The 27244-nt window shown below is 47.5% G+C and overlaps 1 protein-coding gene across 1 annotated transcript in view; it reads left to right on the top strand.

The window, feature by feature from the left end:
* The window catches only part of WNT9A (Wnt family member 9A), a 64267-nt gene extending 47227 nt beyond the window's left edge, over positions 1–17040 (top strand). Inside the window, exons 2-4 of the mRNA XM_053409913.1 lie at positions 6780–7039; positions 8137–8399; positions 16536–17040. Of these exons, the coding sequence (XP_053265888.1) occupies positions 6780–7039; positions 8137–8399; positions 16536–17009 (997 nt within the window). The 3' untranslated portion in view covers positions 17010–17040. The remainder of the gene's footprint in view (positions 1–6779; positions 7040–8136; positions 8400–16535) is intronic.
* The last annotated feature ends 10204 nt before the right edge of the window (positions 17041–27244 follow it).

The raw sequence follows: 27244 nt of genomic DNA, 5'->3' as shown, positions 1-27244 counted from the left end.
ATGTTGTGGGCTGGGACTTGGCACATCAAAACTCGTGTGTAATTGGGGAAGCATTCTTTTGATATCTGCAAGGGAGGGGGGTGGAATAGTCCTGTATCTTGAGTCCCCATCCTAAACCCAAAATACTTGTTGAGGAGAGCAAACTCTGAATTTCATGTCCCAGCACAAAGGAGGTGGAAGAGGCAGACCTTGAGCATCTCTGAGATCCATGACTGCTGCTTCCTGGCACAGTGAGGAACAGCTTTTGTAAGGGGGCTGTGGCAGGCCTGGTCCTCCTGAGAACATGGAGAGAACCCTGCCCATCTAGTCCAGCATCCAGTTCTCACGGTGGCCAAACCAGAGTCCCATGTGAAGCTTGCAAGCGGGATCTGAGTGCAACAGCACTCTCCCCTCTTGTGATTCCTAGCAGCTGGCCTACTGAGGCATACAGCCTCATGACAATGGAGGTAGAACATAGCCATTGTGCCCTATGGGCCAGTGTTCACCTCTTTCTCCCTCCCAACCATTCAGGTCCCCACTGCTGTTGGGGAAAGGCTGTAGCTCATGAGTAGATCGCCTGCTTTTTGCATGCAGTACTTGCGTGGCAAGACCCTCAAGCCGACACCCCCCCATTGTTGTTGTTTAGTCGTTTAGTCGTGTCCGACTCTTCGTGACCCCCTGGACCAGAGCACGCCAGGCACTCCTGTCTTCCACTGCCTCCCACAGTTTGGTCAAACTCATGCTGGTAGCTTTGAGAACACTGTCCAACCATCTCGTCTTCTGTCGTCCCCTTCTCCTTGTGCCCTCCATCTTTCCCAACATCAGGGTCTTTTCCAGGGTCTTTTCTCTTCTCATGAGGTAGCCAAAGTATTGGAGCCTCAGCTTCAGGATCTGTCCTTTCAGTGAGCACTCAGGGCTGATTTCCTTCAGAATGGAGAGGTTTGATCTTCTTGCAGGCCATGGGACTTTCAAGAGTCTCCTTCAGCACCAGAATTCAAAAGCATCAATTCTTCGGCGATCAGCCTTCTTTATGGTCCAGCTCTCACTTCCATACATCACTACTGGGAAAACCATAGCTTTAACTATACGGACCTTTGTTGACAAGGTGATGTCTCTGCTTTTTAGGATGCAGAGACATCACCTTGACCCCCCCATTAGGGTAAATAAATTCACACAGACACGGATATTTTGTTTAAGGTTTTTGAGCAGAAATTTGGCCACAACTTTATTGATTACAGGAATGAGAGCGGTATTGGCTTAGGCATTGGCAAGACTATATCTGACTCCTGCCCCCTTTGCAGGAAGTCTGTAAGGGTAAACCACCCAAAGGGAAATTGCTTCGGGGGAACCCGCCTGCATCTCCCCTGGTGTTCCCAGAGGCCTGGCCTGGCCCTCACCCTTCAAGTGGACTTCGGACAGGAATCAGGCCCTGGTTTCCTTTAACAGAATACCCTTGAAACTGTAGGGGCAGGCGATGGCTGACCTCCCCTCCTCCATTCACCATAAGCCAATGCCTAACCACCAAACCTTACAAAGTTGTGACAATTGCAAAAACCAAGTGGCCCGTGCCAATTTGCCAAATGGAAAAAAATCCTACCCGGCCCCCGACTTAAGCCAGGCAACCAACCAAAGTCCAAAGCAAGGCCAAAGGATCTAAATTAAAGGGAGGGTGGGCAGGTGTTCGGCAGCGCGAAGCAGGAGCCAAGCACATGTCGTGCTGCCACTTTTATACTTCCCCCCACTATCACCCTTTGACATGATTGGGCATTAGCCCTGGGTGATTGTGGTGCCACCCTGGCGTGAGGGCGACAGCTCCACCCACGCCAGGGTAGGGGGAACCAGGTTGAGAGCTTGCCCGCAACCAGGACCATCTATTAAGATGATCCCATTTCCCTGACATTTCCTGGTGAACTGCTGCCAGTCTGTGTAGACATTACTAAGCTCGATGGGCCCAGTGGTCTAAGGCAGCCTCCTATATTCCTGTTGGCAAATGATGCTTCTTGCCTGGCCTCTCCCTCTAGGGATGAGGACTTGAGCCTTCCTATCTTCAGTGATTTATCAAGTAAGCTTTCAGCAGCTCTGAGCGACAACAGTTTTTGTTGCTCTCCCAGGAGTACATGGCCAAAGCCAGGAGGCATCGCACACAGGATTCGTCTTTGGATAAAACAGCCAAGTCCCTCGCTGTAGCTGGGTCTTCTCTCTCCAGTTTGTTGGCAGGGCTGGAATGCAAATCGGTTGGATTGCTGCAACCAAGAATCTCTTTGTGATTAAAAAAAGATGCCCCTAGTGACAAATTTGGTTCCTCCTCTTAAATAGGTGCATGCCACAATTGTTGAATTCCATCACTCCAGCTTATGCCAGCATGGTGCCTTCCAGGTTTTTTGGACTATAATTCCTATCGGTCCTCTTCAGCACGGCGAAGGCTGCCTTAATTCTGCAGTACTCCAAGACTGTAGTTGGATGATGCTCCTAATCTTGCAGTAACTGTTTTGCTGGTCTATAATGTCCCCTTGAACTCTGATGATGCCTCTTGCCTCCTAGATCTACAGGCATCTTTAAGTAAATCAACACTTGTTGGTCCTCCTAGTTTTGCTTCTGGCCCCTCCCACACCTGGCATGTGGCCCTTGGAACATTGCCTGGAAGGGAAGGTGGCCCTGGGGCTGGGAAAGGTTTCCCGACCCTTTGATAGAGCAGCTCTTGTCCTGATGAATCCCTCTGACCTCTGTCTGTCTGAATCCCCTTGAACAGCAAAGCAAGCTGCGTGTCGGACGCACGTTCAGGACACACTGCCGCTCTTGGCATTCCAGCTGGGGACTCCGATGAGCTTGTGCCAAAGCTGGAGGGCTCAGCTGGGTCTCTTTTGACACAGTGGCCGCACATGAACCCCCCCCACTTTCCCCCATCCTTTTCATAAATTGCATAAAAGAGTTTTAAGGGATTATATGGGTGCCATGTAGAGGCTGCTCCCAGCTAATGTCCTAAGCCCTGGGCATGGATCTGGTTTGTAATTCCTGTCCTTGTGAACTCTTTCTAAAAAGGGAAAGCACCTGGGCCACAAAATATCAAAATTCTATAGCAAAAACGTACTGCTTATGTACACAAAACCTTTGTCCACAGCAGCCATGGAGAGTGTTTCCCTATCTGTCTCTCTTTTGAAGGGGGAATAATCTTTGATTTTGAGATTTCAGATGGTGGCTCAGCTGTGTTGAAGAGTTATTGGGGTTGCTTGAACCCTTTCAAGCACCACAGGATAGCTGGCATAGAACTACTTGCAATAAATTAGCCCAAAGATCAAAGAGGCGCAGATTAACCTAACGCAGGAAAACCTTTCCTATGTGGAAAGGCTGCAATGCTTTGGGGGTTTGGAGAAATGACTACTAAAGGGGAGGTGGACATGATAAAGGTAAAGGGACCCCTGACCATTAGGTCCAGTCGCGGACGACTCTGGGGTTGCAGCCCTCATCTCTCTTTATTGGCCGAGGGAGCCGGCGTACAGCTTCCGGGTCATGTGGCCAGCATGACTGGCGAACCAGAGCAGCGCATGGAAACACCATTTACCTTTCCGTCAGAACAGTACCTATTTATCTACTTGCACTTTGACGTGCTTTCGAACTGCTAGGTTGGCAGGAGCAGGGACCGAGCCATGGGAGCTCACCCCGTCGCGGGGATTCGAACCGCCGACCTTCTGATTGGCAAGTCCTAGGTTCTGTGGTTTAACCCATAGCGCCACCTGCATCCCTACAGCTCCATCCGCATATTAAAATTCTGCATGAACAGGAGAAAGTGGATATTCTCCAGTGGTGCCACTCATTGAAGCAGAATGTTGGAAGATTCCGGACACTGCTTCTTCATGCTGCACAGAGTTAAACTATGGAACTCCCTTCCACAGAGGGATTGTCACCGACTTTGGATGGCTTTCGAAGAGGATTAGACAGATCTGTGGAGGAGAAAGCTCTAGATGGCTACTAGCCACAACGGTTATGTTCTGTCTCTGTTGTCAGAGACATTCTGCTTCTGAATACTAGTTGCTTGAAACCCTGGGAGGGGAGAAGGCTCCTGTGCTTGGGCCATAGCTGTCAACGTTTCCCTTTTTTTAAAGGGAAATTCCCTTATTCCGAATAGGATTCCTCGCAAGAAAAGGGAAAAGTTGACAGCTATGGCTTGGGCCCAGCTTTCCAGGCTTCCCACTGGGGTATCTGGTCGGCCACTGTGAAAACAGGATGCGGGGCTAGACAGGTCTTTGGCAGGATCCACCCACCTCCTTTGTAGACATGCTGGATCACAGCCTCTTTATGGAACCAAAGACCTCGCTTGAGGACCAGAATCCGGCATGACTTCAGGATTCTTGCTCAACAGCCTTAGTTCCCAGCAGTTTTAGCCAATCCCTAATTCTGGCACCAGAAGTGAGTGACTCTGTTTGTGTGTGTGTGTGTGTGTGTGTGTGTGTGTGTTTCCTCTTTTTAGCACTGGGGAAAAGTACCCAAACTACTTTACGGCAGCTTTTCCTGACTCTATAGCTTCTACCCTGCCTGACACCTGGTTAGAGGAGAGCCTGAGCCAGGACCTCGGGTGATTGGCCAACAATCCTGGTCGCAGTGCCAACAGTTGTTTCTGCTGCTTGTGTTCACCTCTTTCCCCCACCCCCCACAGCCGGTGCCAGCCTGGTCCCCATCCAGCATGTTGTCACCCGGCACTGGGAACACTGTCCTGGCTACACTTCGCTGCACGTTTTGTGAGAGAACAGCCGGGCCATGTGTTGCGAAGCAGCTCTGGGAGAAGGAACAGGGAGGGCCCCGTGTTCCTGGTGGGTTGGTTTGTTTGTTTTCGAAGGCTTCCTTCCCAAAAATTAGTTGGGCCCTTAAGCCGTGTCAGGATCTGGGTGGGCTGTAGGTACTGGGATATTGGGGAGGGGAGCTAGCCGGCTGCTCTCCAGAAAGGACTGCTCTGTGGGTGGAATAGATGGTTGAAATATGGTTGCTTTTTTGTGTATGTGAAATATACTCGGAGTCGAGAGTGGATTTCATGCTCTTTATTCAGCTCGTAGTGGTGAGGAGGAATGAAAGTTTCCCCAAAGTATCTGCTTTATATACATTATTTACACAATGGGCTGCACGTGATTGGCTAATTCCGGGATTCTCCTGTAGGCCAATCAGGTTGTGGATTCACTTCTATCTGGAGCTGGATTGGGTGGCTCCTGCGGACCAGTCATACTGCTGCATTGTTCTAGGACCAATCAGACTGCTGCATTCTGAATCCTATTGTTCTAGGACCAATCAGACTGCTGCATTTTGGATCCTATTGTTCTAGGACCAATCAGACTGCTGCATTTTGGATCCTCTTCAACTCAGTACATAACAGTATGTGTGGCTCCTTAGCACTTCCTGCTTTAGAGAGCTTAAAAACCAGTGTTTCCCAATCTTTTGGGGGCCACTGCCCCTTGGTTCCATGAATTCATCCCTCTACCCTATAAAGAGCATTGTTCAGAATAGCAGCTTGCACGACCTACTAAGGAAGATAAATAAAATGCAAAACAGTAACAAGGAATTGCTCATTTATTAAATCTAATTACAGCTACTTAGTTTAATTGAGTGGACAAAATTGAACTTAATCAGTGGTACCAGCTTTTCAAAGTCTGATGGCTGTGTGCATTTCCAGTGCCCCCAGGTAATCCCACCACTCTCCCAGGGGCTAATACTGTCCCTTTTGGGGACCACTGGCTTAAACCCTTGCATTTGACTGAGAGTTTGAGGCTTCGTCAGGCTTCTCCCACCACCCAACTTGCTTCACTCCAGATGTTTTGCGCTACATTTCCCATCAGCCCCAGCAAGGGGGATGTTATGGCCAACTACCTCTGGAGTGTGTGGGGGGGTCACCAGCTTGGGGAAGGCTGAAGCAGACCTTTCATACTGGGCAATTGGGACTTCACTGCAAGAAGGGGCACACAAGCTTGAAATCCACCTTTTAATTTTGAACGAGGTTGGTTTTGAAAACGGGGCACGCCATGCAAAACCTGAGTTACGTTAAAGTTGCAACAAAACTCTTGTTGTGTGGAGTGCTGCTATTCAATAGTCCAACCACTCGGATCCATTCCTTAATCTCCCTTTGTATCAGGTTTTTCATCCCAGCAATTGCATTTCATGGCTGCTAAGGTGGCGCTGTGGGTTAAACCACAGAGCCTAGGACTTGCCGATCAGAAGGTCAGCGGTTCCAATCCCTGCGACGGGGTGAGCTCCCGTTGCTCGGTCCCTGCTCCTGCCCACCTAGCAGTTCGAAAGCATGTCAAAATGCAAGTAGATAAATAGGAACAGCTGCGGCAGGAAGGTAAACGGCGTTTCCGTGCGCTGCTCTGGTTCGCCAGAAGCGGCTTAGTCATGCTGGCCACATGACCCGGAAGCTGTACGCCGGCTCCCTCGGCCATTAAAGCGAGATGAGAGCCGCAACCCCAGAGTCGGCCATGACTGGACCTAATGGTCAGGGGTCCCTTTACCTTTTTAAAGGATGCTTAGTCCTAATTGGGTTTTTAAAAAACCCATTTTTCCAAGGGTTTGGCTCATTTTTACTCAAACCTCCGGGTTCCCACAAGCCTGCTGCTGCCTTCCTCTTTATGCATGGATGGTGCTGTTAAGGCTATTTAAGGAATGGCACACACACCTTGGACATTGAAAATAGCGGGCATGATATTACACACCCATTGGCATTCACGGATATGGCATACATGATGGCAGGTCGTTGCTTGTGGCCGTGTTGTGTCTGAGCCTCAAGATCACTGACGTGGGTCGCCTTCTTCTCCTCTCCAAAGGTTGACTGGGAATGAACCCCTGACCATCCTCCCTCTGACTTCAGAAATGGAGGAAGCTGCCGTCAAGGCCCATTACAAAGTCTGTGACCGCCTGAAACTGGAGAAGAAGCAGCGGAGGATGTGCCGGCGAGATCCCGGTGTGGCCGAGACCCTGATGGAGGCCATCAGCATGAGCGCCCTCGAGTGCCAGTACCAGTTCCGCTTTGAGCGGTGGAACTGCACCCTCGAGGGGCGCTATCGGGCCAGCCTTCTGAAGAGAGGTGAGCAGTCGGAGGAGAGAGGCCAAGGAACGGGAGTGGGGGAGCCTCTGGACCTCTCCAGTGTCTCTGTCTGGCTCTCAGGGCTCTCACAGCTTGGGGGTTGGTGGTGGGACAATGAGTGGTCAGAGGGAGAAGAGGGAACAGACTAGGAGGAGGAGGTAACAGAAGCTGCAGAGGCAACAGGGCTTAGTGAGCTGGGAGAGTCTGCGGTAGAGAGCAGTCCAGAATCAGAGGCTGAAGCTGAAGCAGGAGAGAAGGTGGCCAAGAGGCAGAGATGAGTCCGACTGGTGAGGAATCATGCATGTCTCCCTCTCCTGCTGCAACAAGCTCCCCTCTCCCCTGATCTCCCAGGGGATTAAAGGATTGAGGAGATGTCACCTGACTCACCATGTTGAGGAACATTGGGAGAAGCTACTCTAAGCAAAATCTGGTTCCTGCTGTGTTCATGGAGAATACGCTCTTTTCATGATTCTGGCTTTGTCTTCCATTTAGAGGGGGACAGAAGCTAGACAGTGCATAAACGTCTCACCTTCATTTATTAGAAAGCCTACGTTAGTCAGCCTTTTCTAGCTTATGGAATTTCATTTTCAGCAAACACTATGCTTCCGTGCAAACTCTGTGGGCCACAAGGATTATAATAATAATTTATTATTATACCCCGCTCATGTGGCCAGGCCTCCCCAACCACTATAGGCGGCTCCCAACAGAATATTTAAAACGCGATCAAACATTAAAAACTTCCCTAAACAGGGCTGCCTTCAGATGTCTTCTAAAAGTCAGATAGTTGTTTATTTCCTTGACATCTGATGGGAGGGCGTTCCAAAGGGCGGGTGCCACCACCGAGAAGGCCCTCTGCCTGGATCCCTGTAACTTCACTTCTTGCACTGAGGGAACTGCCAGAAGGTCCTCAGAACTGGACCTCAGTGTCCGGGCTGAACGATGGGGGTGGAGATATACAGTGAGGATTTTAAAAGATGTAAACCCAAACCCGTGTGTGTGTGTGTGTGTGTCTCTGTGTGTGTGTGGGTGTGTGTGTAGCTCTGTAGGCTTAACTGGTGCCATCCTCCTCTGGGTAACAATGCCATTGTCCTTTGCAGGTTTCAAGGAGACAGCCTTCCTTTACGCCATCTCTTCGGCAGGACTTACGCATGCCATGGCCAAGGCCTGCAGCGCCGGGCGGATGGAGCGATGCACCTGCGACGAGGCCCCCGACCTAGAGAACCGGGAGGCCTGGCAGTGGGGTGGCTGCGGCGACAACCTCAAGTACAGCAACAAGTTTGTCAAGGAGTTCCTGGGGAAGAAGTCCAACAAGGACCTGCGAGCCAGGGTGGACTTCCACAACAACCTGGTCGGCATGAAGGTGAGGCTGTGTGAGTGATGGAGGCGATCGTTGTTATTTCTTCTTCTTCTTGATTGATTGGATTTATATACCGTCCTATACCTGGAGGTCTCAGGGCAGAAAGATCAACAGAAAAACTACTATATATAACCAAAATAAAAGCAACTACCCTCCCCCAAGAAAGAGCCACATTTTAAAAGGGCATAGTATGTCAATTAGATCAACCAAAGGCCTGGTTCTTGCCTGACACCTAAAGGTGTATAATGAAGGCACCATGCGAACTTCCTTGGGGAGAGCATTCCACAGATGAGGAGCCACTGAAGAGAAGGCCCTGTTCTTGTGTTGCCACCCTCTGGACCTCTCGAGGAGGAGGCAAATGAAGAAGGGCCTCAGAAGATGACCACAGGGTCTGGGTAGGTTCCTATGGAGAGAGGCAGTCCTTGGGTTATTGTGGTCCTGATACTGCCAACATGGATAGCATTAAAAGAGGATTAGACAAATTCATGGAGGAGAAGGCTATCAATGGATTCTAGACATGATGGTTTCCAAGGTCAGAAGCAGTAATGCTACTGAATTCCAGTTCCTAGGAATCGCAGGTGCTCAAGTCCTGCTTGCAGGTATCTTCTTGGTCAATGTGGCTCTCCCCACTCTCTAGACCAGCAGTTCTCAACCTGTGGGTCCCCAGATGTTGTTGGACTACAACTCCCATCATCCCTGAGCTCTGGCCTTGCTAGCTAGGGGTGATGGGAGTTGTAGTTCAACAACATCTGGGGACCCACAGATTGGGAAAGGCTGCTCTAGACAGAGTTGGCAGGTCAGGTTTTGCATCAAAGGCCAATTCTCCCCTTGCCTTTGAGGTGATGCTTTGGAGAGAACTTTGTAGTGTTCCCAAATGGGACTTCTTGCAGGAAAAGAACAAGTACTATGGAAATCTGGTGCAGTTCAAGTGGGGAGAATGAAAGGGATCGCACTCCAACAACTCAAGAATCTGATCATTCACCTTATTTCCACCCCGGCCCTGCTGTCTAACCCTCCCAAAAAAGTGGTGTCCTGTATCGGAAAGGCCTTGTTGCCACTTTGGCTTTCCCAACAAGTGCAGTTGCACCCCAAACTTAAAGGCTGCTATAAGCTGGTTGAAGTCACTGAGATTCTGTTTCAGTGCAAACAAAGAGAGCCTCCATTGGGTTGGGGGGCATAAAGGGGAGGGAAACTGATCACGGTAATCTGACACTAATAAGATTTGGGTTTGAGCAGTGTGTTAATCAGACCTGAGAAGATTCGCTGGAGTGTTGCTATGGGAACAGCTTTGGGGTGTGGGCATGGGTGTCTGTGTAGCTTTTCTGAGACAGAGAGCTGTCGGAAATGTTTTGTGCATGCACATTGAGCAGGGGAGATCTAGAATCTGCAGGTTCTTGCAGAACAGAAAAGCTGGCATTTCTGACAAGGATCTTGATTGGGTTTCTGTCCTGTTTTTCCCCTTCCTAGCACAGCCTTTCTTGGCTTGGTGTCCTCCTCCAGATGTTCTGGACCACTGGCTGGGATGGACGGGAATTGTGGGCCAAAGCACCTTGAGGGGGTCCAGATAGGGAAGGCTGGCCTCAAAGCTTGTGTTGATGCGGAGCATGTCCTATATGAGAGTAGGCTAGGTGAGAAGAGCGACCAGCTCAAGGTCACTTGGTGGGCTTCGTGGCTTCATGTGGATTTGAACCCTGGTCTCTCAGGACCAGTTTTGATGATATTACCTCTATACCATGCTGGTTCCTCCCCACCTAGCTCCTTAACTGTGAAACTAGAACCCAGGTGACCCTATACCAGTAACCCCTGTCTTCCCACACTTCTGTGGGAGTATGGTAGCTGGAGTGGGGAGTGGTAGTGTGTACAGAACACTTTGAGGATTTTGGCTCTTTGTTGGTATTAAAAAGGCAAGTTTGTAGCTCTTAAGCTTACAGAGTGATGTTTCAAAGTGGGCTGGACATCCCTGGGTTAAATTACCAGATGGATGTATAACTAGACTTTCCTTGGGTATTCTGCATAGCTCCCAGCCAATGACTAGCCAGAGAGACAGATAAGAAGCACTCAATAGAGTTTATTCTAAGTTTCCCTCGAAGATCGACCCTGAATTTGAGCAGTGGTTATTTACAGATGCTTGCTTTATGCGCAGATTAAATTCTAATCTATAATAATAATAATAATAATAATAATAATTTCTTATTTATACCCCACCCATCTGGCTGGGCCTCCCCAGCCACTCTGGGCGGCTTCCATAAAAACCAAAAATACAGTAAAATATCACACGTTAAAAACTTCCCTGAACTGGGCTGCCTTAAGATGTCTTCTGAATGTCAGGTAGTTGTTTATCGCTTTGACATCTGCTGGAAGGGCGTTCCACAGGGCGGGCGCCACTACCGAGAAGGCCCTCTGCCTGGTTCCCTGTAGCTTTGCTTCTCGCAATGAGGGAACCGCCAGAAGGCCCTCAGCGCTGGACCTCAGCGTCCTGGCAGAATGATGGGGGTGGAGACGCTCCTTCAGGTATACTGGACCGAGGCCATTTACGGCTTTAAAGGTCAGCACTAACACTTTGAATTGTGCTCGGAAACGTATTTCTCAACCGTATTTCTCAATCTAGGGATGCAAGAAACAGTCAAAGGAGATATAAGACCTGTCCTAGGCTTTGCTGCCATTCCAGCACAATTCTCCATTCCAAATCTGTTTCCTTAGCCCTGCGGCCGCCATACTGTGAGCCCATGGTGGCTTGGTGAACCATGCCCTGTTAGCCTCTTGCTCTGCTTAGTTAGTGGCCAGGCCCCACCCCACTTCAAATGTTTATCTGTTAACAGAACTTTCCCTGTTCATTGAATCCTGGGCATTGTCTCTTGAGGGGACTGAGGAATTTTCTGGCTCTGTAACTTCACACACAACTACAGTGGTACCTTGGGTTACATACGCTTCAGGTTACAGACTCTGCTAACCCAGAAATAGTACCTCGGGTTAAGAACTTTGCTTCAGGATGAGAACAGAAATTGTGCTCCGGTGGTGCGGCGGCAGCAGGAGGCCCCATTAGCTAAAGTGGTGCTTCAGGTTAAGAACAGTTTCAGGTTAAGAACGGACCTCCAGTACAAATTAAGTACATAACCAGAGGTACCACTGTATGACTCCCAGGTGATAATTAGGGAGTCTATGTCAATTTCTCTAAGCTTAAATTTGGTTCTTCACATTACCATGCAATTTATTTTTTAAGTCCTGAAAATTCACCAGCCTTTGGGTGCAAATTTCTCCTAGAACCACCCGTTGTTGTACGTTACGTTGCCTAAAACGACTCTTTTGCAAAGCTGTTTCCTGGAATAGAATGCATTTTTTGTAAGTTTTCACTTTTTACCTCTAACATATGCATTTCTATGGATGTTACTTTGCTGGAGAGCAGCATTGCAAAATTCAGAGAAGTGTGCATTTCCAAGCATGGCTGTGTTTTGTTTGGTTCTCGTATTGTTTCGGGGAGTGCAGATCTGGTAGATTTGCCATTAAAGGTGAGCTGCGTCAAATGGTCTTCCCCATCCTTTGTGACGGTTGAGAAATACGCTCTAGAAAGAGGCAGGTCTGTTGGGCGCTCTGAAAGTGTCTTCTCCATTGCCCTGGCTTGGTGGTCTCTCAGCGGTCTGGAATGTTGTGTTTTCCATTACACACACACACTTGCTGCGCTTCTGATCGTAACGGCTCTCCTGAGGCTCAGTAGACGGGTTTCTCCCTCCCGACCCTTTGAGCTATTGGCAGACGGGATTGCTTGCTGCTATGGGGACAAGGGGAACCTTTTTCCTGACCCCGCGCTGGAGAATTTGAGTGACGCAAGTCTTCCAATGCCACGCTTGCCATCCAGCCCACCCCTTTGCCGCCGCTTTAAAAATTTGCTTCCCAGTGAGGATTTCATTTCTCCCTTTTTCACACCCACCTCAGCAGTGTCTCTTTGCCCCAGAAGAGTGCAAGAATCACCCTCTTTGACCCTCTTGCGCCCATTTCATGCCTCGCTCAAGCGCTTACGATATGACCTCAACGCCGGTGACAAGGCCAGCTTGTCTGGCATGGGGGGTTGAGGTAATTAGCCAGAAGGACTTGGCCAAGCTCCTTCTTTCTCTTTCTCGGTGAGGTGGAAAAACACAACAAAACAAGCCTAAGAATTCTGCAGCTTATTTTAAAAAAAAGAAAATGAAAGCATCACCCCTGGCTCCTGCCAGATCCATCCCAGTTCATTCAACTATTCTTGGGAATGGGAATAGTGGAGAAAGAAGCAGGAGTGATAAACCAAAGAACTCTCTCTCTATCTCCCACCCTCCAGGCCTCCCATGTTCCAAGGTTGCTAGATGATTTTCATGTATATTAAAAACGAGCGGCTATATAATTCCAGCAATGCCCCCCCCTCTTTTGCATATGGTACCTTTCCCCCCTCCCCTGAAAAAAAAAACTCCCCTCGATTGCAATTCTCCCTTTTGTGTCCCATTAATGAAAAGTCAGAGTGTTAGCACACTTGATTTTGTTCCACCAGGCCAGAGTTAAGTGATGTTTTAATTAAATCTGCCTCTCCGCCCCCCCCCCCCGGCCTCTTGCCCATGTTTCTCAGCAAAGTATCATTAAGCATAACTTTCTGACTACCTCTCCGGAGCGTTGCTAAGTTCCTTAATCCCCCAAAGGGCTGACCCCTTCTTTCTTTCTTTCTCGTTCCCTTCCACTCCACCTCCCCCCCCCCCGGTGAGGTATGTCTGTTCAAGCGTGTCTTACAAATCTGAGGGGCACCATGAAAGGGGAGGCTGTTACCCTGGGCAGGATAATATCCATGTTTGCCCTTCCCAGTCTTGCTGGCTTCATCAGAAGAGGAGGAGGAGGAGGAGGAGGAGAAGGAGAGCCTTCTGGTATCAGGCCAATGGCCCATCTAGTCCAGCTTCCAGATGCCCCTTATGGGAAACCCACAAGCAGGATTCGAACACAAGAGCCCTCTCCCCTCCTGCGGTTTCCATCAGCTGGTACTCAAAAGCATTGCTGCCTCTGACCATGGAAGCAGAGTCACTGACAGCCCTCTCCTCTATGAATTAGTTGAATTGTCTTTGAATTTCATCCAAAGTGTGCGTGCTCCCACTAAAATACTGATTTCTTACAAAAGAGGAGCAAGTATTCTAAGAGAATGGAAATCGTATGAATTATACCAGTTAAATGAATAGTCAAGATATTGAGGGGCGGGATAACGTTTCAGGCCCTGCTTTTGAGTTTCCCAGAGACATCTGGTTGGTGACCAGTGCGGATTTACGTATAAGCTAAACAAGCTATAGCTTAGGGCCCCGCTCTCTTGGGGCCCCCAAAAAAAATTTAAAGGGAAAAAAACTGGATGTACATTTCCAAAATACAAGATAAAAAACAAATAAAATAAAACCTACATGCAGCAACAGTATTTTGTGTTGTGTAGGCTCCTGTGATGTAAGTCATGGGCCCTGCCTGCTAGCCTGCTCCCTAAAATATCACTGCTTTGTTCATTTCTGTATATAGGGTGCCTACATTCTGCATGTGCAAATGGCTTTAGGGAGTGCCTGGCGTGGTCTGATCCATGGGGTCACGAAGAGTCGGACACGACTAAACGACTAAACAACAACAACCTATTAGGTCCATAAATTACCATATAGCATATATTCAACACAAAAAACTGTGACAATTTGTTGTTGACAAGGACAGCTGGACATATAAAGGGCCCCATTACCTTCAATAGCTTAGGTCTTAGGTAGGCAAACTAAGACCCGGGGGCTGGATCTCGCCCAATTGCCTTCTAAATCCGGCCTGTGGATGGCCTGGGAATCAGCATGTTTTTTCATTAGAATGTGTGCTTTTATTTAAAATGCATCTCTGGGTTATTTTGGGGCATAGGAACTCATTCATCCCCCCCCCAAATCTAGTCTGGCCCCCCACAAGGTCTGAGGGACAGTGGACCGACCCCCCTGATGAAAAAGTTTGCTGATCCCTGGTTTAGGGCCTCATCCAGCCTAAATCTGGCCCTGTTGGTGACTGTGAGAATAGGATGCTAGACGTAATGGCTCATTGGCGTGATCTAGCCAAGGCTATGCATCTCTTCTCATGTGTAGAGTTCTGGGAACCTCTTGTCTCCCCCAAGATCTCCTGCAACGATTTTGCAAAGTTTTTTGCAGATAAAATCACTCATATTCGGAAGGAGCTAGACACCACCGGGGGAGCAGGGCTGGGGCGGGAGAGTGCTAGAGCTCTGTCTGGTCAAGTTGCATGGAATCAATTTCAATCCGTTACCCCCGAGGATGTGGACAGGCTGCTTGGACGCGTGAAACCAACCACCTGTCTCCTTGATCCTTGCCCATCCTGGCTAATAAAAGCAAGCCGGGAAGGGCTGGGCGATGGGCTCTGCGGGGTGGTGAATGCTTCCCTCTGTGAGGGAGCATTCCCAGATCCGCTGAAAGAAGCGGTCATTAAACCGCTTCTTAAAAAACCATCTTTAGACCCGGCCAGTATGGCCAACTATCGCCCAGTCTCAAATCTTCCATTCTTGGGCAAGGTGATTGAGCGCGTGGTTGCTGAACAACTCCAGGCACGCCTGGAGGATGCGGACCATTTGGATCCCTTCCAATCAGGATTCAGGCCTCATCATGGGACTGAAACTGCCTTGGTCGCGCTGGTTGATGATCTCCGGCGAGCTAGGGACAAAGGTGAGAGTTGTTTCCTGGTTCTGCTGGATCTCTCAGCGGCCTTTGATACAATCGACCATAACATCCTTCTGGACCGTCTAGAGGGGCTGGGAGCTGGGGGCACTGTTATGCAGTGGTTTCGCTCCTTCCTCCTGGGCCGTGTTCAGAAAGTGGTGGTGGGGGATGAGTGTTCAGACCCCTGGGCCCTCACTTGCGGGGTGCCTCAGGGTTCCGTCCTCTCCCCCATGCTTTTTAACATCTATATGAAGCCACTGGGAGAGATCATCAGGGGGTTTGGACTGGGTGTCCATCAAGATGCAGATGATACCCAGCTCTACCTCTCTTTCAAATCAGAACCAGTGAAGGCGGTGAAGGTCCTGTGTGAGTGCCTGGAGGCAGTTGGAGGATGGATGGCGGCTAATGGATTGAGGTTGAATCCTGACAAGACAGAAGTACTGTTTTTGGGGGACAGGGGGCGGGCTGGTGTGGAGGACTCCCTGGTCCTGAATGGGGTAACTGTGCCCCTGAAGGACCAGGTGCGCAGCCTGGGAGTCATTTTGGACTCACAGCTGTCCATGGAGGCGCAGGTCAATTCTGTGTCCAGGGCAGCTGTCTACCAACTCCACCTGGTACGCAGGCTGAGACCCTACCTGCCCGCGGACTGTCTCGCCAGAGTGGTGCATGCTCTGGTTATCTCCCGCTTGGACTACTGCAATGCGCTCTACGTGGGGCTACCTTTGAAGGTGACTCGGAAACTACAACTAATCCAGAATGCGGCAGCTAGACTGGTGACTGGGGGCGGCCGCCGAGACCATATAACACCGGTCTTGAAAGACCTACATTGGCTCCCAGTACGTTTCCGAGCACAATTCAAAGTGCTGGTGTTGACCTTTAAAGCCCTAAACGGCCTCGGCCCAGTATACCTGAAGGAGCGTCTCCACCCCCATCGTTCTGCCCGGATGCTGAGGTCCAGCGCCGAGGGCCTTCTGGCGGTTCCCTCATTGCGAGAAGCAAAGCTACAGGGAACCAGGCAGAGGGCCTTCTCGGTAGTGGCGCCTGCCCTGTGGAACGCCCTCCCATCAGATGTCAAAGCGATAAATAACTACCTGACATTCAGAAGGCATCTTAAGGCAGCCCTGTTCAGGGAAGTTTTTAATCTGTGATATTTTAGTGTATTTTTGGTTTCTATGGAAGCCGCCCAGAGTGGCTGGGGAAACCCAGCCAGATGGGCGGGGTACAAATAATAAATTATTATTATTATTATTATTATTATTATTATTATTATTATTATTATTATATTGTCAATGTTAACAGAGAACGCTTGTCTTTGTAGCTTTTAGAAACATTCTTTTTTAAAAGGAAAGAGGGCACAGTTCATTTGCCTGGAAGCCTGAACTCAGTACTCCCCACAGCACCATTTTGCTGCCTGCTCGCTTGCCTTGCCTGTCATTAACGCTCAGTTCCTTACCTGCAGGTCATCAAAGCTGGCGTCGAGACCACCTGCAAGTGCCACGGCGTCTCTGGATCCTGCACCGTCCGGACGTGCTGGCGGCAGCTCTCCCCGTTCCACGAAATTGGCAAGCAGCTGAAGCAGAGGTACGAGATGGCCCTCAAAGTGGGCAGCACGACCAACGAGGCCACCGGCGAGGGGGACATCTCCCCGCCCAAGAAGTCCATCCCGGGCCACGGCGACCAAATCCCACGGACTACGGACCTCGTCTACATTGACGACTCGCCCAGCTTCTGCCTGGTGAGCCGCTATTCGCCTGGCACGTCGGGCAGGAAGTGTTACAAGGACAAGAACTGTGAGAGCATCTGCTGCGGCCGGGGGCACAACACCCAGAGCCGCGTGGTGACCAGGCCCTGCCAGTGCCAGGTCCGCTGGTGCTGCTACGTGGAGTGCAAGCAGTGTACGCAGAGGGAGGAGGTCTACACGTGCAAGGACTGATGTGGCGCACGAGAGGGGTCTTGCACACCAGCTGATGACGGGAGAGGGCCCACCCAGGGAGGTGAAACAGGGTTTGAAAGGGTGTTTTTCACGGTTGACTTGAGAAGCGATGCCAAGATGGTGTAAGCACTTTGTAGGGTACAGGTGACCCCCCAACTCTTGCCTTCTTGTTTCCTCGACCTTCTGCCCCCTTCTCTGCAAACCCAGCTGATGCTTCGGGTGGTCCAAGTGCCTGGAGACAAGTGCCTATTGCATGGAGTCCATATCAATTGTGTGCTGTTGCGAAAAATGCAACAAAATAATTTGTGGTGACTGAGATGGGATTCCTAGAGGTTTTCCCTTGTCACTGCCCTTCACAAAACCTTGGCTAAATCAGGCATTCTCTTTTGGGTAGAGAACCTTCTGGCCTGTAATCTGGATTGTCCTATTTGTTCCATGACTGCCTTGAGATTCATGGTGAGGAACGGAAAAAAAGCACCACCCCGTTTTATGAAGAATTCGATACCAAAAGTGTATCAAGGGAAGGGATGTCGGACTTCAGCACCTCTTTAAAGGAGGAGAGTCAAAGTTTAAAAAGTTACATACTGGGATCTCCTAAAATAGGATGTTTCAATGTGGCCTGCTTGATGGAAGGCGGTTGTGGTTCCTCAACGTGGAGGGTTTGGTTTGACCACCTCCACTTTGAAGCAGACATTGTGAGATTTCCTTCCAGATGTCAAGACGTCCCATTGCATTGCCTCACTTCAGTCCCCCTCTCACTTCTTTTCACCTTCACAATCTACTTTTGTAAATGATGAAAACCACTAGAGGCCTTCTTAAACCTTCCCAGGGACACACCAGCACTCTATAACTCTTTATTGTTATTGTTTTTATTTTGTACCTCTTACTGCTCCAAAACTCACCCTGTGGATGCTGCCTTAAATTCCAGTACGTATTGAAATCCTAACTTCTGGACATGCTGTTTAGGCAAGTTGCCTTCCTGGTTTTATGGAGAAACCCTGTTGCCTTATAGGCTGCAATGCTGCTTTGACTTTTCCTCGTAAGCCGTTCTTGACCGGATCGCACAACCCAACTTCCTCTACATCTCTTCGGATCTCATTCCAGTTACACTCAACAGCGATAGTGGTTTATCTCTTTACAGATCTCTGTAAAGATATTTGTAACATTTCCCTCCTTAAGCCGCTAGACTGAGGCATCATGTGTGTTAGAAATCAAGTACAACAGCAGTGCAAATACTGGGTTCTGAGTGACTGACTGGCGACCATCAAGAGGGGAAGAGAAGTCAGAGAAGAACCAACAGCAGTGACCAAAACCAAAGAGTGGTCTGGGCTACTTGCGATTCTTCCATTGCTTTTTAGAATTGGAACGTTACAAATCTGTTGACTTGGCTGCGACGATTTTCCTCCTTCAACAATACTACTTGGATCAGAAGCGGCTAGCTAACTTCTTGGCAAAGTGCCCACTGTAGGCAGTGATCAGCATTTCTGATTCTCCAGTAGTAGCATTTTTTTAAAAAAACTATTTTTTTTTTAACCTGTTGACCTGGTTTTCAGTGGGAGCTGGATAAGAAAAAAACGTTCTGCATGGTTTCCGTTTGTGTGCCTGGGGCTGTCCAATCTTCGAAGGATGCCCTCTCTATCTTTTTTTCCTTTACTGCCGCTTCTCTAAAATAATAATAAAAAATAGTAGCCACTCGCCTCGTATCTAAGCTATATTATTGTGCATCTACTGGGAGGGGATGGATTTGACTGGCTTTTGTATACTGTCAGATTGGAAAACTGATTGAGGGTGGTCAAGAGGCAAGGACTGCTTTTGCCCGTCCAGGATTCTGCAAAATTGGAAGACGGTACTTCTTGTCCATCTTTTGGAAGGCCAGATGAGACCGGTTGCAACAGATGTTGAACCTCAGAGACACCTATTCCCCTCCCTCTCTGCCCTGGTGGTTCTCCATGCAACAGACTCCTCAATCTGAACTCTGTCCTTGGGTGTCACACCAGATGGACCAGTCCTGAAGTTCTGTGCAAATTGGTTTAAGAAAAGGCTGAATAGAAACCTATTATTCAATGTGGATATATATAAATATATATATATATATATATATATATGCGCCTAAATATAAATATGGAACATTTATTTATTAAGCCTTTCAGAAGTACCTTCTTATGGTTTCAATGTGGTATTATGTCCAGTCCTCTCTTGAGCATGCTTGAGCTCTCCTTCCCACCTTGTTTTGCACACCCACATAACTTTATCCAAATCATTACTTCTTGGACAAAATTCAAGATGCATGCCGCATGCCACATTCTCCAGATTTTCTTCTTGTGTTTGGGATCTGGACCACTCAGCTCAGTCCTTGCTCACTGGAAGAACGGATCGCAAATAGTCAGGAAGGAAAGTTTAGGCCAGTCCACATTTTTTCAGTGAACTGACCTGAATTTACGCCCCCTGGGTTTGATGTGCGACTTGGAACATAATTTTCCTTTGGCTCTTGCCCATCTCCAGATTGGAAGAAAAAAAGTAGTTCCAGATGCAAAAATGGGATAGAACCAAACAGATATAGGAATTGATTCTTAAGAATTTGATATGAGGTAGAGCAGGCATAGGCAAACTCGGCCCTCCAGATGTTTTGGGACTACAACTCCCATCATCCCTAGCCAACAGGACCAGTGGTCAGGGATGGTGGGAATTGTAGTCCCAAAACATCTGGAGGGCCGAGTTTGCCTATGCCTGGGCTATGGGTACTGACTCATCCATGCCTGATCTCGCTATGGTACCTTAACTATTACAGTTATGCTCCATTCTAAACTGGGGGCAGGGCCAGAATGAGCTATTTTGCTGCCCCAGGTGAAACCTGTTTGAGTGTGTTGAGTTGGGGAGGGCCACCATTTATGTTTTTCTCCCTAGGGAGTGTTTCCAACTTGCAATTGGCAAGAACGAGTGTATAATCTGGGAAACCTTTTGCCAAAGACACTGTGACCCCAAAGATCTGTGTTGAAGAGGAAGTGAGGGGATTTCTTCCCCCATTTCCGAGCCAACAACTTTGCCTGTTGCCCTGTGCAGCCCACATGATTGGGGTAGCCTTGTGCCCTCCTGGGCCTGTCCCCCTTATCAGCTGTAGATGACCTTGCTTTCTGGATCTTTGCCCAGGTTGGCTGACGAAAGGCAGACATCCTTACACACCCACCCACCCACACCCACCCACCAGTTTCTTGCTTTTGCTGGGGTTCCTCTAGAGTGAAACCATCCTGATTAAGACCAGCATGCAATGAATTGGCTTTAAGTTAAGTGAAAGAAGGGGCAGCCATTGGCTAGGTGATAGTGCCATTGGCTAGGTGATAGTCTTAATGGCTGTAGCTCAGTGGCAGAGCTTTGCCTACAGAAGATCCCAGGTTCCATCCTCAATATCTCCAGGTCAGGCTAGAAAAAGTTCCAGTCTGATACTTGGCAGAGATGCTGCCAGGCAGACAATACTGAGCTAGTTTCACTCAATGGATTGCCACTGGTGATAAACCTAGCTGTAAGGAATCAAACCCTTGTAATGGATGCCACTGCTGTATTTTGCCATGGAGATCTGGCTAAATGTTGTGTTCACCAGAAAGCGCAAGTGTGAATGGGCTTTCCCCCGTATGGGTAGGATGGCGTTGTAGCTGACTGTAGCTTTGCTGCAAATATTGATATGCCAGTTTGAATTGGAGTTGGGAACCTGCAAAATGCCTGCATTCTATTGCAAAAAAGTTCTCAAAACGTGGGGGAAACCATCACTGGTCCTGTGCAATTTAAAAAGGAGCGGATCTCTGGGCTCGCTTAGGATCACAGCCCTAAATTATATTGCATCTCAAAGTGGGTTAGCCTCTAACTGGGTGGCAAATTTGAGTGTATCGTTAAAGACAATCCTGTGAATTGTTACTCCTCAGTAAGCCCTACTGAGATACTTACACAAGTAAGCGTGCATTGGATTGCAGCTTCAGGTTAGTAATTTTAGCCCCAGTAAAGGGGAAGGAGGAGTTCTGCATTTTCTGCCTCCAACATCAAAATGTCTTAGGCTCCAAATCCTGGATGGATTTCCCTTGTGGGTAAAAATGTGTCAACCTTCTGAACTGAGAGCATTGCAATAGTAAAAGGCCAACTTTTTAGGACTTCAGATAGGCAGAATAGTGAAATTGCAGGTGTACATTCTGGGAATGTGGCCCCCATTTTTTTTGTACATGCTTGCCTTGTTGAAACATTGTCCCAGATCACACATCACAGTAAACCCCAGTCAGCGATTTTGCATGAATACACCTGTTCTTGCATACAGAGGAGAGGGGTCATGACTCCTTGCCTAGTTCTATGTCTAAACCAGGGACCATGATGTATCTCACTCAAACAAACCATAATTGGCTACAGATGATGGTTTGCTTGGGGAGCAAAATAAACCCTCTTCCTTGGTTTGAATGAATGCAAGCCAACAACCATGGTTTGTTATTCCTCACCTCTTGCAGGGAGGTGTAAAATGAACATAATTGGCTTATGCACAGTAAACCATGGCTTACCCTGATGTGTGAACATTGTCTTATGTGCAGCTGTGCAAAGAAAGGAGAAGCAGAGCATCTCTTGCAGTCTTTTCCCACCCACCTTTGCTCAGAAGTTGGTCCCGCTGAATTCTATAGGACTTCCTCCTGAGTAAGCGTGTGTAGGATTGTGGCCTTTGAGCTGAGAGGCAAAGGAGTGAGTGAACTACTGAGTGGGAGAAACTCCTCTTTGTATAATAATTCGCGCACTGAAGCCCGGGTGTTTCTGTAAGTATTTAAAAATGTATTTATGTTAATGCAAATATTATTGCTTTCATGTTATATATAGATATATATATATTGTAAATAGTAAGGTTTATTCTCCTGTGGTTTTTTTAAATATATATATATATAAATAGTATTGAGGCACATGCATTGAATTGTATAGGCAGGTGTAATACACTTATTATTATTATTATTATTATTATTATTATTATTATTATTACCCTTTTGAGATTGGGCTAGCTTTTATGGGGCTTTCATCAACCCAAGGCCATATTACAAGTTTTCCTCCCCAGTAAACTTGAGGCTAGTGTGCAGTGCTTTCCTTGCCTTAAATCCTGGGAAACTAACATGGTGTCTTACATACTATGTGGGATTCAGACTGCCCTCCAGCCCTGACCATTGGCCCATGCAGACTGAGGCGGTGAGGGTTATGAGTCTCTACACAATATGAGGACAATATGTTGGCTGCCCCTGCTATCAATGTTGGTGGAGAGACAATTGACCAGGATCCAAAATGCTACCCTTTGGAGAAGCCTCCAAAGGCTGGATTCTGTCCAGTGAGACTTTTGATTTCGACTTTAACCCCTGAGCTGAATCTCAAAACTGCTCTCGACTCTCCTTGGTTTCTGAAAAAAACCTTTTTGTGTCATGGAGATGTGCGAGGGAGTTTCTGTTGTTTGTGGAACTGCAAGTTGAAAGCCCGCCGGGTTCTGCATAACTACCGTATTTTTTGCACCATAACACTCACTTTTTTCCTCCTAGAAAGTAAGGGGAAATGTCTGTGCGTGTTATGGAGGGAATGCCTACGGGTGGCAAGCCTACGGATTTTCCTCCTCTAAAAACTATGTGCATGTTATGGTCGGGTGCGTGTTATAGAGCGAAAAATACGGTAGCTAGCCGTGTTGGTTCTTTAGATGCTCCCTATGAAACAGAACAAGGGAGAGAGAGAGAGCCCTCAATCCAGCCTTCACCCACCTCCCAGTGTTGTTAGACTGTAGCTCACATCAGCCACAGCTGGGCGTTGCAGTCCAACAACATCTGGAGGGTAGCAGGTGGGTGAAGAGAAGCCTTAAAATCCATTAAGTTTTAGTGAAAGTGTCCTCTGGTAGCTGAGGGCCAGCAGATCCCTTGTATTCTACACCTTCCATTTTGCTTCTCTTTGTTGCTTAATCTCTTGCGGCTGTTTCATAAGTTAACATGTTTAGCAAATGCTCCTAATATACACACAATGATATTTTGTAGTAATATATATGCAATATGGGTGCACACTGCAGAGGATGTTTTGCTCAGCCATGGTGCCTTGTAGCAAGTGTCTTTGTGACCATCTGTCTTCTGCATATTTATGGCAGTTTTGTGGAAAGCCAGGAGAGTCAGCGTTAGGGTGGTTTTTTGCAAGACAAAATGAAACAAACCCAGGAGGATGTGTTTTGTTGAACCTACTGAAGTTGCAAAGAACCTGTGACTGTCCAGGCAGTCACCAATTGACTTAAATGGGCATGTTGAGACTGTTGCTCCCCTATTGAATTGTACTGGGTCATGATCATGGTCTTCATGGAGATGGGTTTTTCATCATCTGCCAAATTCCCACTGGGTCCAAGAAATATCTGCTCTTAATGGGTTTTTTGTTCCATGACTAGCAGTGGGCTGTTCCTATTTGTAGCCCAAAAGTAGGTCGTTGACCCAAAGCTGAAAATGATCTTGTGTTGTTTTAACACATTGGTTATGCCTTAAGGTAGACACTTTCCTGGTCTCCTAGAACACTTTTTGCTGCTTCAATCTAAGGCAACTGGTTCTGTTGTGACAATCATAAGGGTTGGCTCCTTTGTCAAACATGGAGCGACAGTACACTTTGACTGTCAGTCTTTTCCAGGCAAAGTGTAAATCTGACTCCACATGAAAGCTAACCAAGGAAGGGGAGAGAATGGAGAAGAACCTGCCACAGCTGTGCTAGCCCAGGGCAAGCTAGGGGCATTCATGGAGAAGGCTGGAACATAGGCAAGTCATAACATAGCAAGTCATAACCTTGGTCCATCTAGCTCAGCATGGTCTATCCTAACTCGTGGCCCCTTTCTAGGGTTTCAGATGAGGCGGACATTCTCAGCTCCTCTTGGAGACGCTGGGAATGGAACCTGGGACGTTCTGCACACAAAGCAGACTTGGTTGAGCACAGCACCAGTGGATTGTGCATGAGTTGGACTGCTGTGGTGGCCATCTTGCCTCTCATTGATTTCCTATACCTCTTTCTCAATCTTGATGGAAACCACATTGAGTCCTATCAGGGGAAAAGGCGGGCTATAAATAAATGTATAATAATTATTAATAATAATAATAATAATAATAATAATAATAATAATAATAATAATTGGTTCTCCTTGCCCAATCAACCTTGTCTTACCGACATTCTTCCTCTAGTGGGGTGCATCCATTATTTATATAAATTATTATTCAATAATATAGTTACAAACTACTTTCCCCAATCTGATGTAACTAAGACAGCTTTTGTGGTAGGTTTTCCAGTGTTACATTCAAACCCACAAAACACCACACCAGGTTCTGTCTTCTAAGACTGTCTGAGGCAGCCCTTGACTTGCGGACCTCTAGGTGGTATTGAGGCTCCGATTCCCACCAACCCTAGCAAGCTTTGCCCATTGTTAGGTACGATGGGAGCTGTAGTTCAACAGCTAGAGGTCACCAACTTGGGGAAGGCTAGGCTGAAGGTGGAGGATTTGGTAGTGTGCATAGAAAGTTGTCAACGTCCTTTCAGATGGTAAAGGCAGCCATGTGGTTGTCCTTGAGATGGACCCAGGATATGATAAGTTGATGTCAGGTGCCGTAATAAAAGGGTTATGAATAGAGGCCCTGTTAGGGTCTTACTTCCAAGACATGTGAGGAAAGGGGAAAGTAAAATGCTTCCCTTTTGAAGCTAAAAGTACAGCCAAAATGGCACCCCCATGTCAACTGGTTTTCTCTCCCTGCCAAAAAAAATCGTTAGGATCTCTTTCCCTTGCATGTCACAATTTGGAGTGGAGATTGTAGGGGTGGGGAGTCTTAAAATGATGTCGAAAAGGCTGTAGCTGTGTGGTAGAGTGTCTGCTTTGCATGCATAAGCTCCCAGGCTCAAATTTCCAGCATCTCAGGGTAGGTTTGGGAAAGATCTCTGCCTGAAATGCTCTAGAGCTGTTGCCAGTCTGTGTAGACAGCACTGTACTAGATGGACCAAAGGTTTGAGTCTGCGTAAGAGAGCTTCTTGTTTAGCTAAGCCAATGCAAGAGGGGAGGTGGAGAACTCTGCAGGAGATGTGTTCAGCAGCACTTTTCTTAAATTTTAAGGTTCATCGTTTTAGCCTCTATTTATTGGTTTGGAGAAAGACACGGAGAGGTGATCTCCCTGAATATGAAACAAACAAACAAAACCAGCCTTTGGGTATGAGTGGTTAAGTTTTAAAATTGTCATCTGAATTGGATCAGAATCCTCCGTTTCTGTTTTGGGTGTATCAATTTTTAGTAAAAAAAAAAAGGTATTGTTTAGCTTATTAATGGTCTCTGATTCCATTTTCCATCTAGGAAGCATGAACGGGGACTTGTTGTGCAAACTGAGTTCCTTTTGGGAAGGGTTGTGAGGAGCAAATTCTGACATATGAAGGATTTGTAGTATGTATTATTATATTTTCCAGGGGGTGGGTTTGGGGTGGTTAATGTCTTATGGGAGCCTAAATTATTTTTCTCTACCTCATATGTACAGCTTTGTTTAGGTATAAATCTGATTCTTGAGTGACTGTGGAGAATGTATTTAAATTATTTAACATCTTTGTATAACAAATGAGAACAAATGAAACAATAAATGTATTTTAAATTATATCATGGAGCCTGTCTTGATATCTTGCTGAGGTGGAATGATGGCAATAGATTACTCATATACTTCTGCCCTGTGGGGGGAGGGAGTGTGGGTCCCATGCGTCTTCCAAGACTTCTAGAAGTCTCCAAAAACAGAGTTCTTTCCACCGGTAGAGCAACTGTCTATGTAGTATGATGTTGTGTCCAACTCTTAATCCTAGAGGAGTTGTGAGGAACCTTTGGCCTTCTAGATATTGCTGAACTACAACTCCCAACAGCCCCAGCAAGCATAGCCAATGGCAAAGGGTGATGGGAGTTGTAGTTCAGCAACAACTGAACTACATGGTTCCCCTCACCGCCCAGTAATAGAAGGTTGATGTACAGTACAATCCAGATAACATGGGTTAGGAGCATTCTATAGCCAATTCAACTATTTGTGGAGCGCAATCACACAGTCCATGGTTATGCTATGGAATTTGGAATAAAGTTCATGAAGAGATAAGAAATGTTTTTTAAAAATCATTCAACAAGAAGCGTAATTTCTGGGATTAATAGCAAACGACACCCCCATAAATAAGAAAAGGACATTCTTATATGCATCTGCTGCCGCAAGAGTTCTTATAGCAAAGAACTGGAAGGGAGACAAAATACCCACAATAATAGATTGGCAAATCAAACATTGAATTTGTTGAATTGGCCAAAATGACGGCAGCTATCAGAGGTCATACAAATCAAAATTTAATAAAAGAATGGAGTGATATGTAAAGAACAAAATTTGCAAGGGGGAAAGGTTACAAATGCAAGTAAAATCAGGATGTTTGTCAAATACAATATAACAACACAACTGTAAAGATAAGTTATAGAATTAAGGTCAAGCAACGATGGAGGGAAGTTTAAATAACATTTCAACTTATGTCGAACCAATGGTGGTGGTGGGGGAGTGAGGTGGGGGGATGCTTTGTGTTACTGACATGTAAAAGGTAAAGGGACCCCTGACCATTAGGTCCAGTCGTGACTGACTCTGGGGTTGCGGCGCTCATCTAGCTTTACTGGCCGAGGGAGCCGGTGTACAGCTTCCGGGTCATGTGGCCAGCATGACTAAGCCGCTTCTGGCGAACCAGAGCAGCGCATGGAAATGCCGTTTACCTTCCCACCGGAGCAGTGCCTATTTATCTACTTGCACTTTGACATGCTTTCGAACTGCTAGGTTGGCAGGAGCAGGGACCGAGCAACAGGAACTCACTCTGTTGCAGGGATTCGAACCGCCAACCTTCTGATTGGCAAGCCCTAGACTCTGTGGTTTAACCCACATATGTACTAACATGTACATATGTGTAAACCTTTCTTTCTCTTATTTTGTAGAGATAAAAACTTCAATTAAAAAAACCACACAATTTGCTCCTACGGCAGAAAGTGCTAGCCACCAACTGTGGTGTCTTAGAAAGGGAGATTAGATGAATATATGGAGGGAAAGGCCATGTTTTGCCTCTGAATACCAGCTGCAAACTCGTGGGGGAGCACTGTTGCACTCATGCTCTGCTTGCAGGTCTAGGTATCTGGTTGGCTACTGTGAGAACAGGATGCTGGACTAGATGGGCCATTGGCCTGATCCAACTGCCAGGCTCCA

The sequence above is a fragment of the Podarcis raffonei genome, chromosome 12, assembly GCF_027172205.1.
Source record: "Podarcis raffonei isolate rPodRaf1 chromosome 12, rPodRaf1.pri, whole genome shotgun sequence".
Taxonomy (NCBI): Eukaryota; Metazoa; Chordata; class Lepidosauria; order Squamata; family Lacertidae; genus Podarcis; species Podarcis raffonei.
Note: the sequence above shows the minus strand (reverse complement) of the source record. Positions and strands in the feature narration are given on the sequence as shown.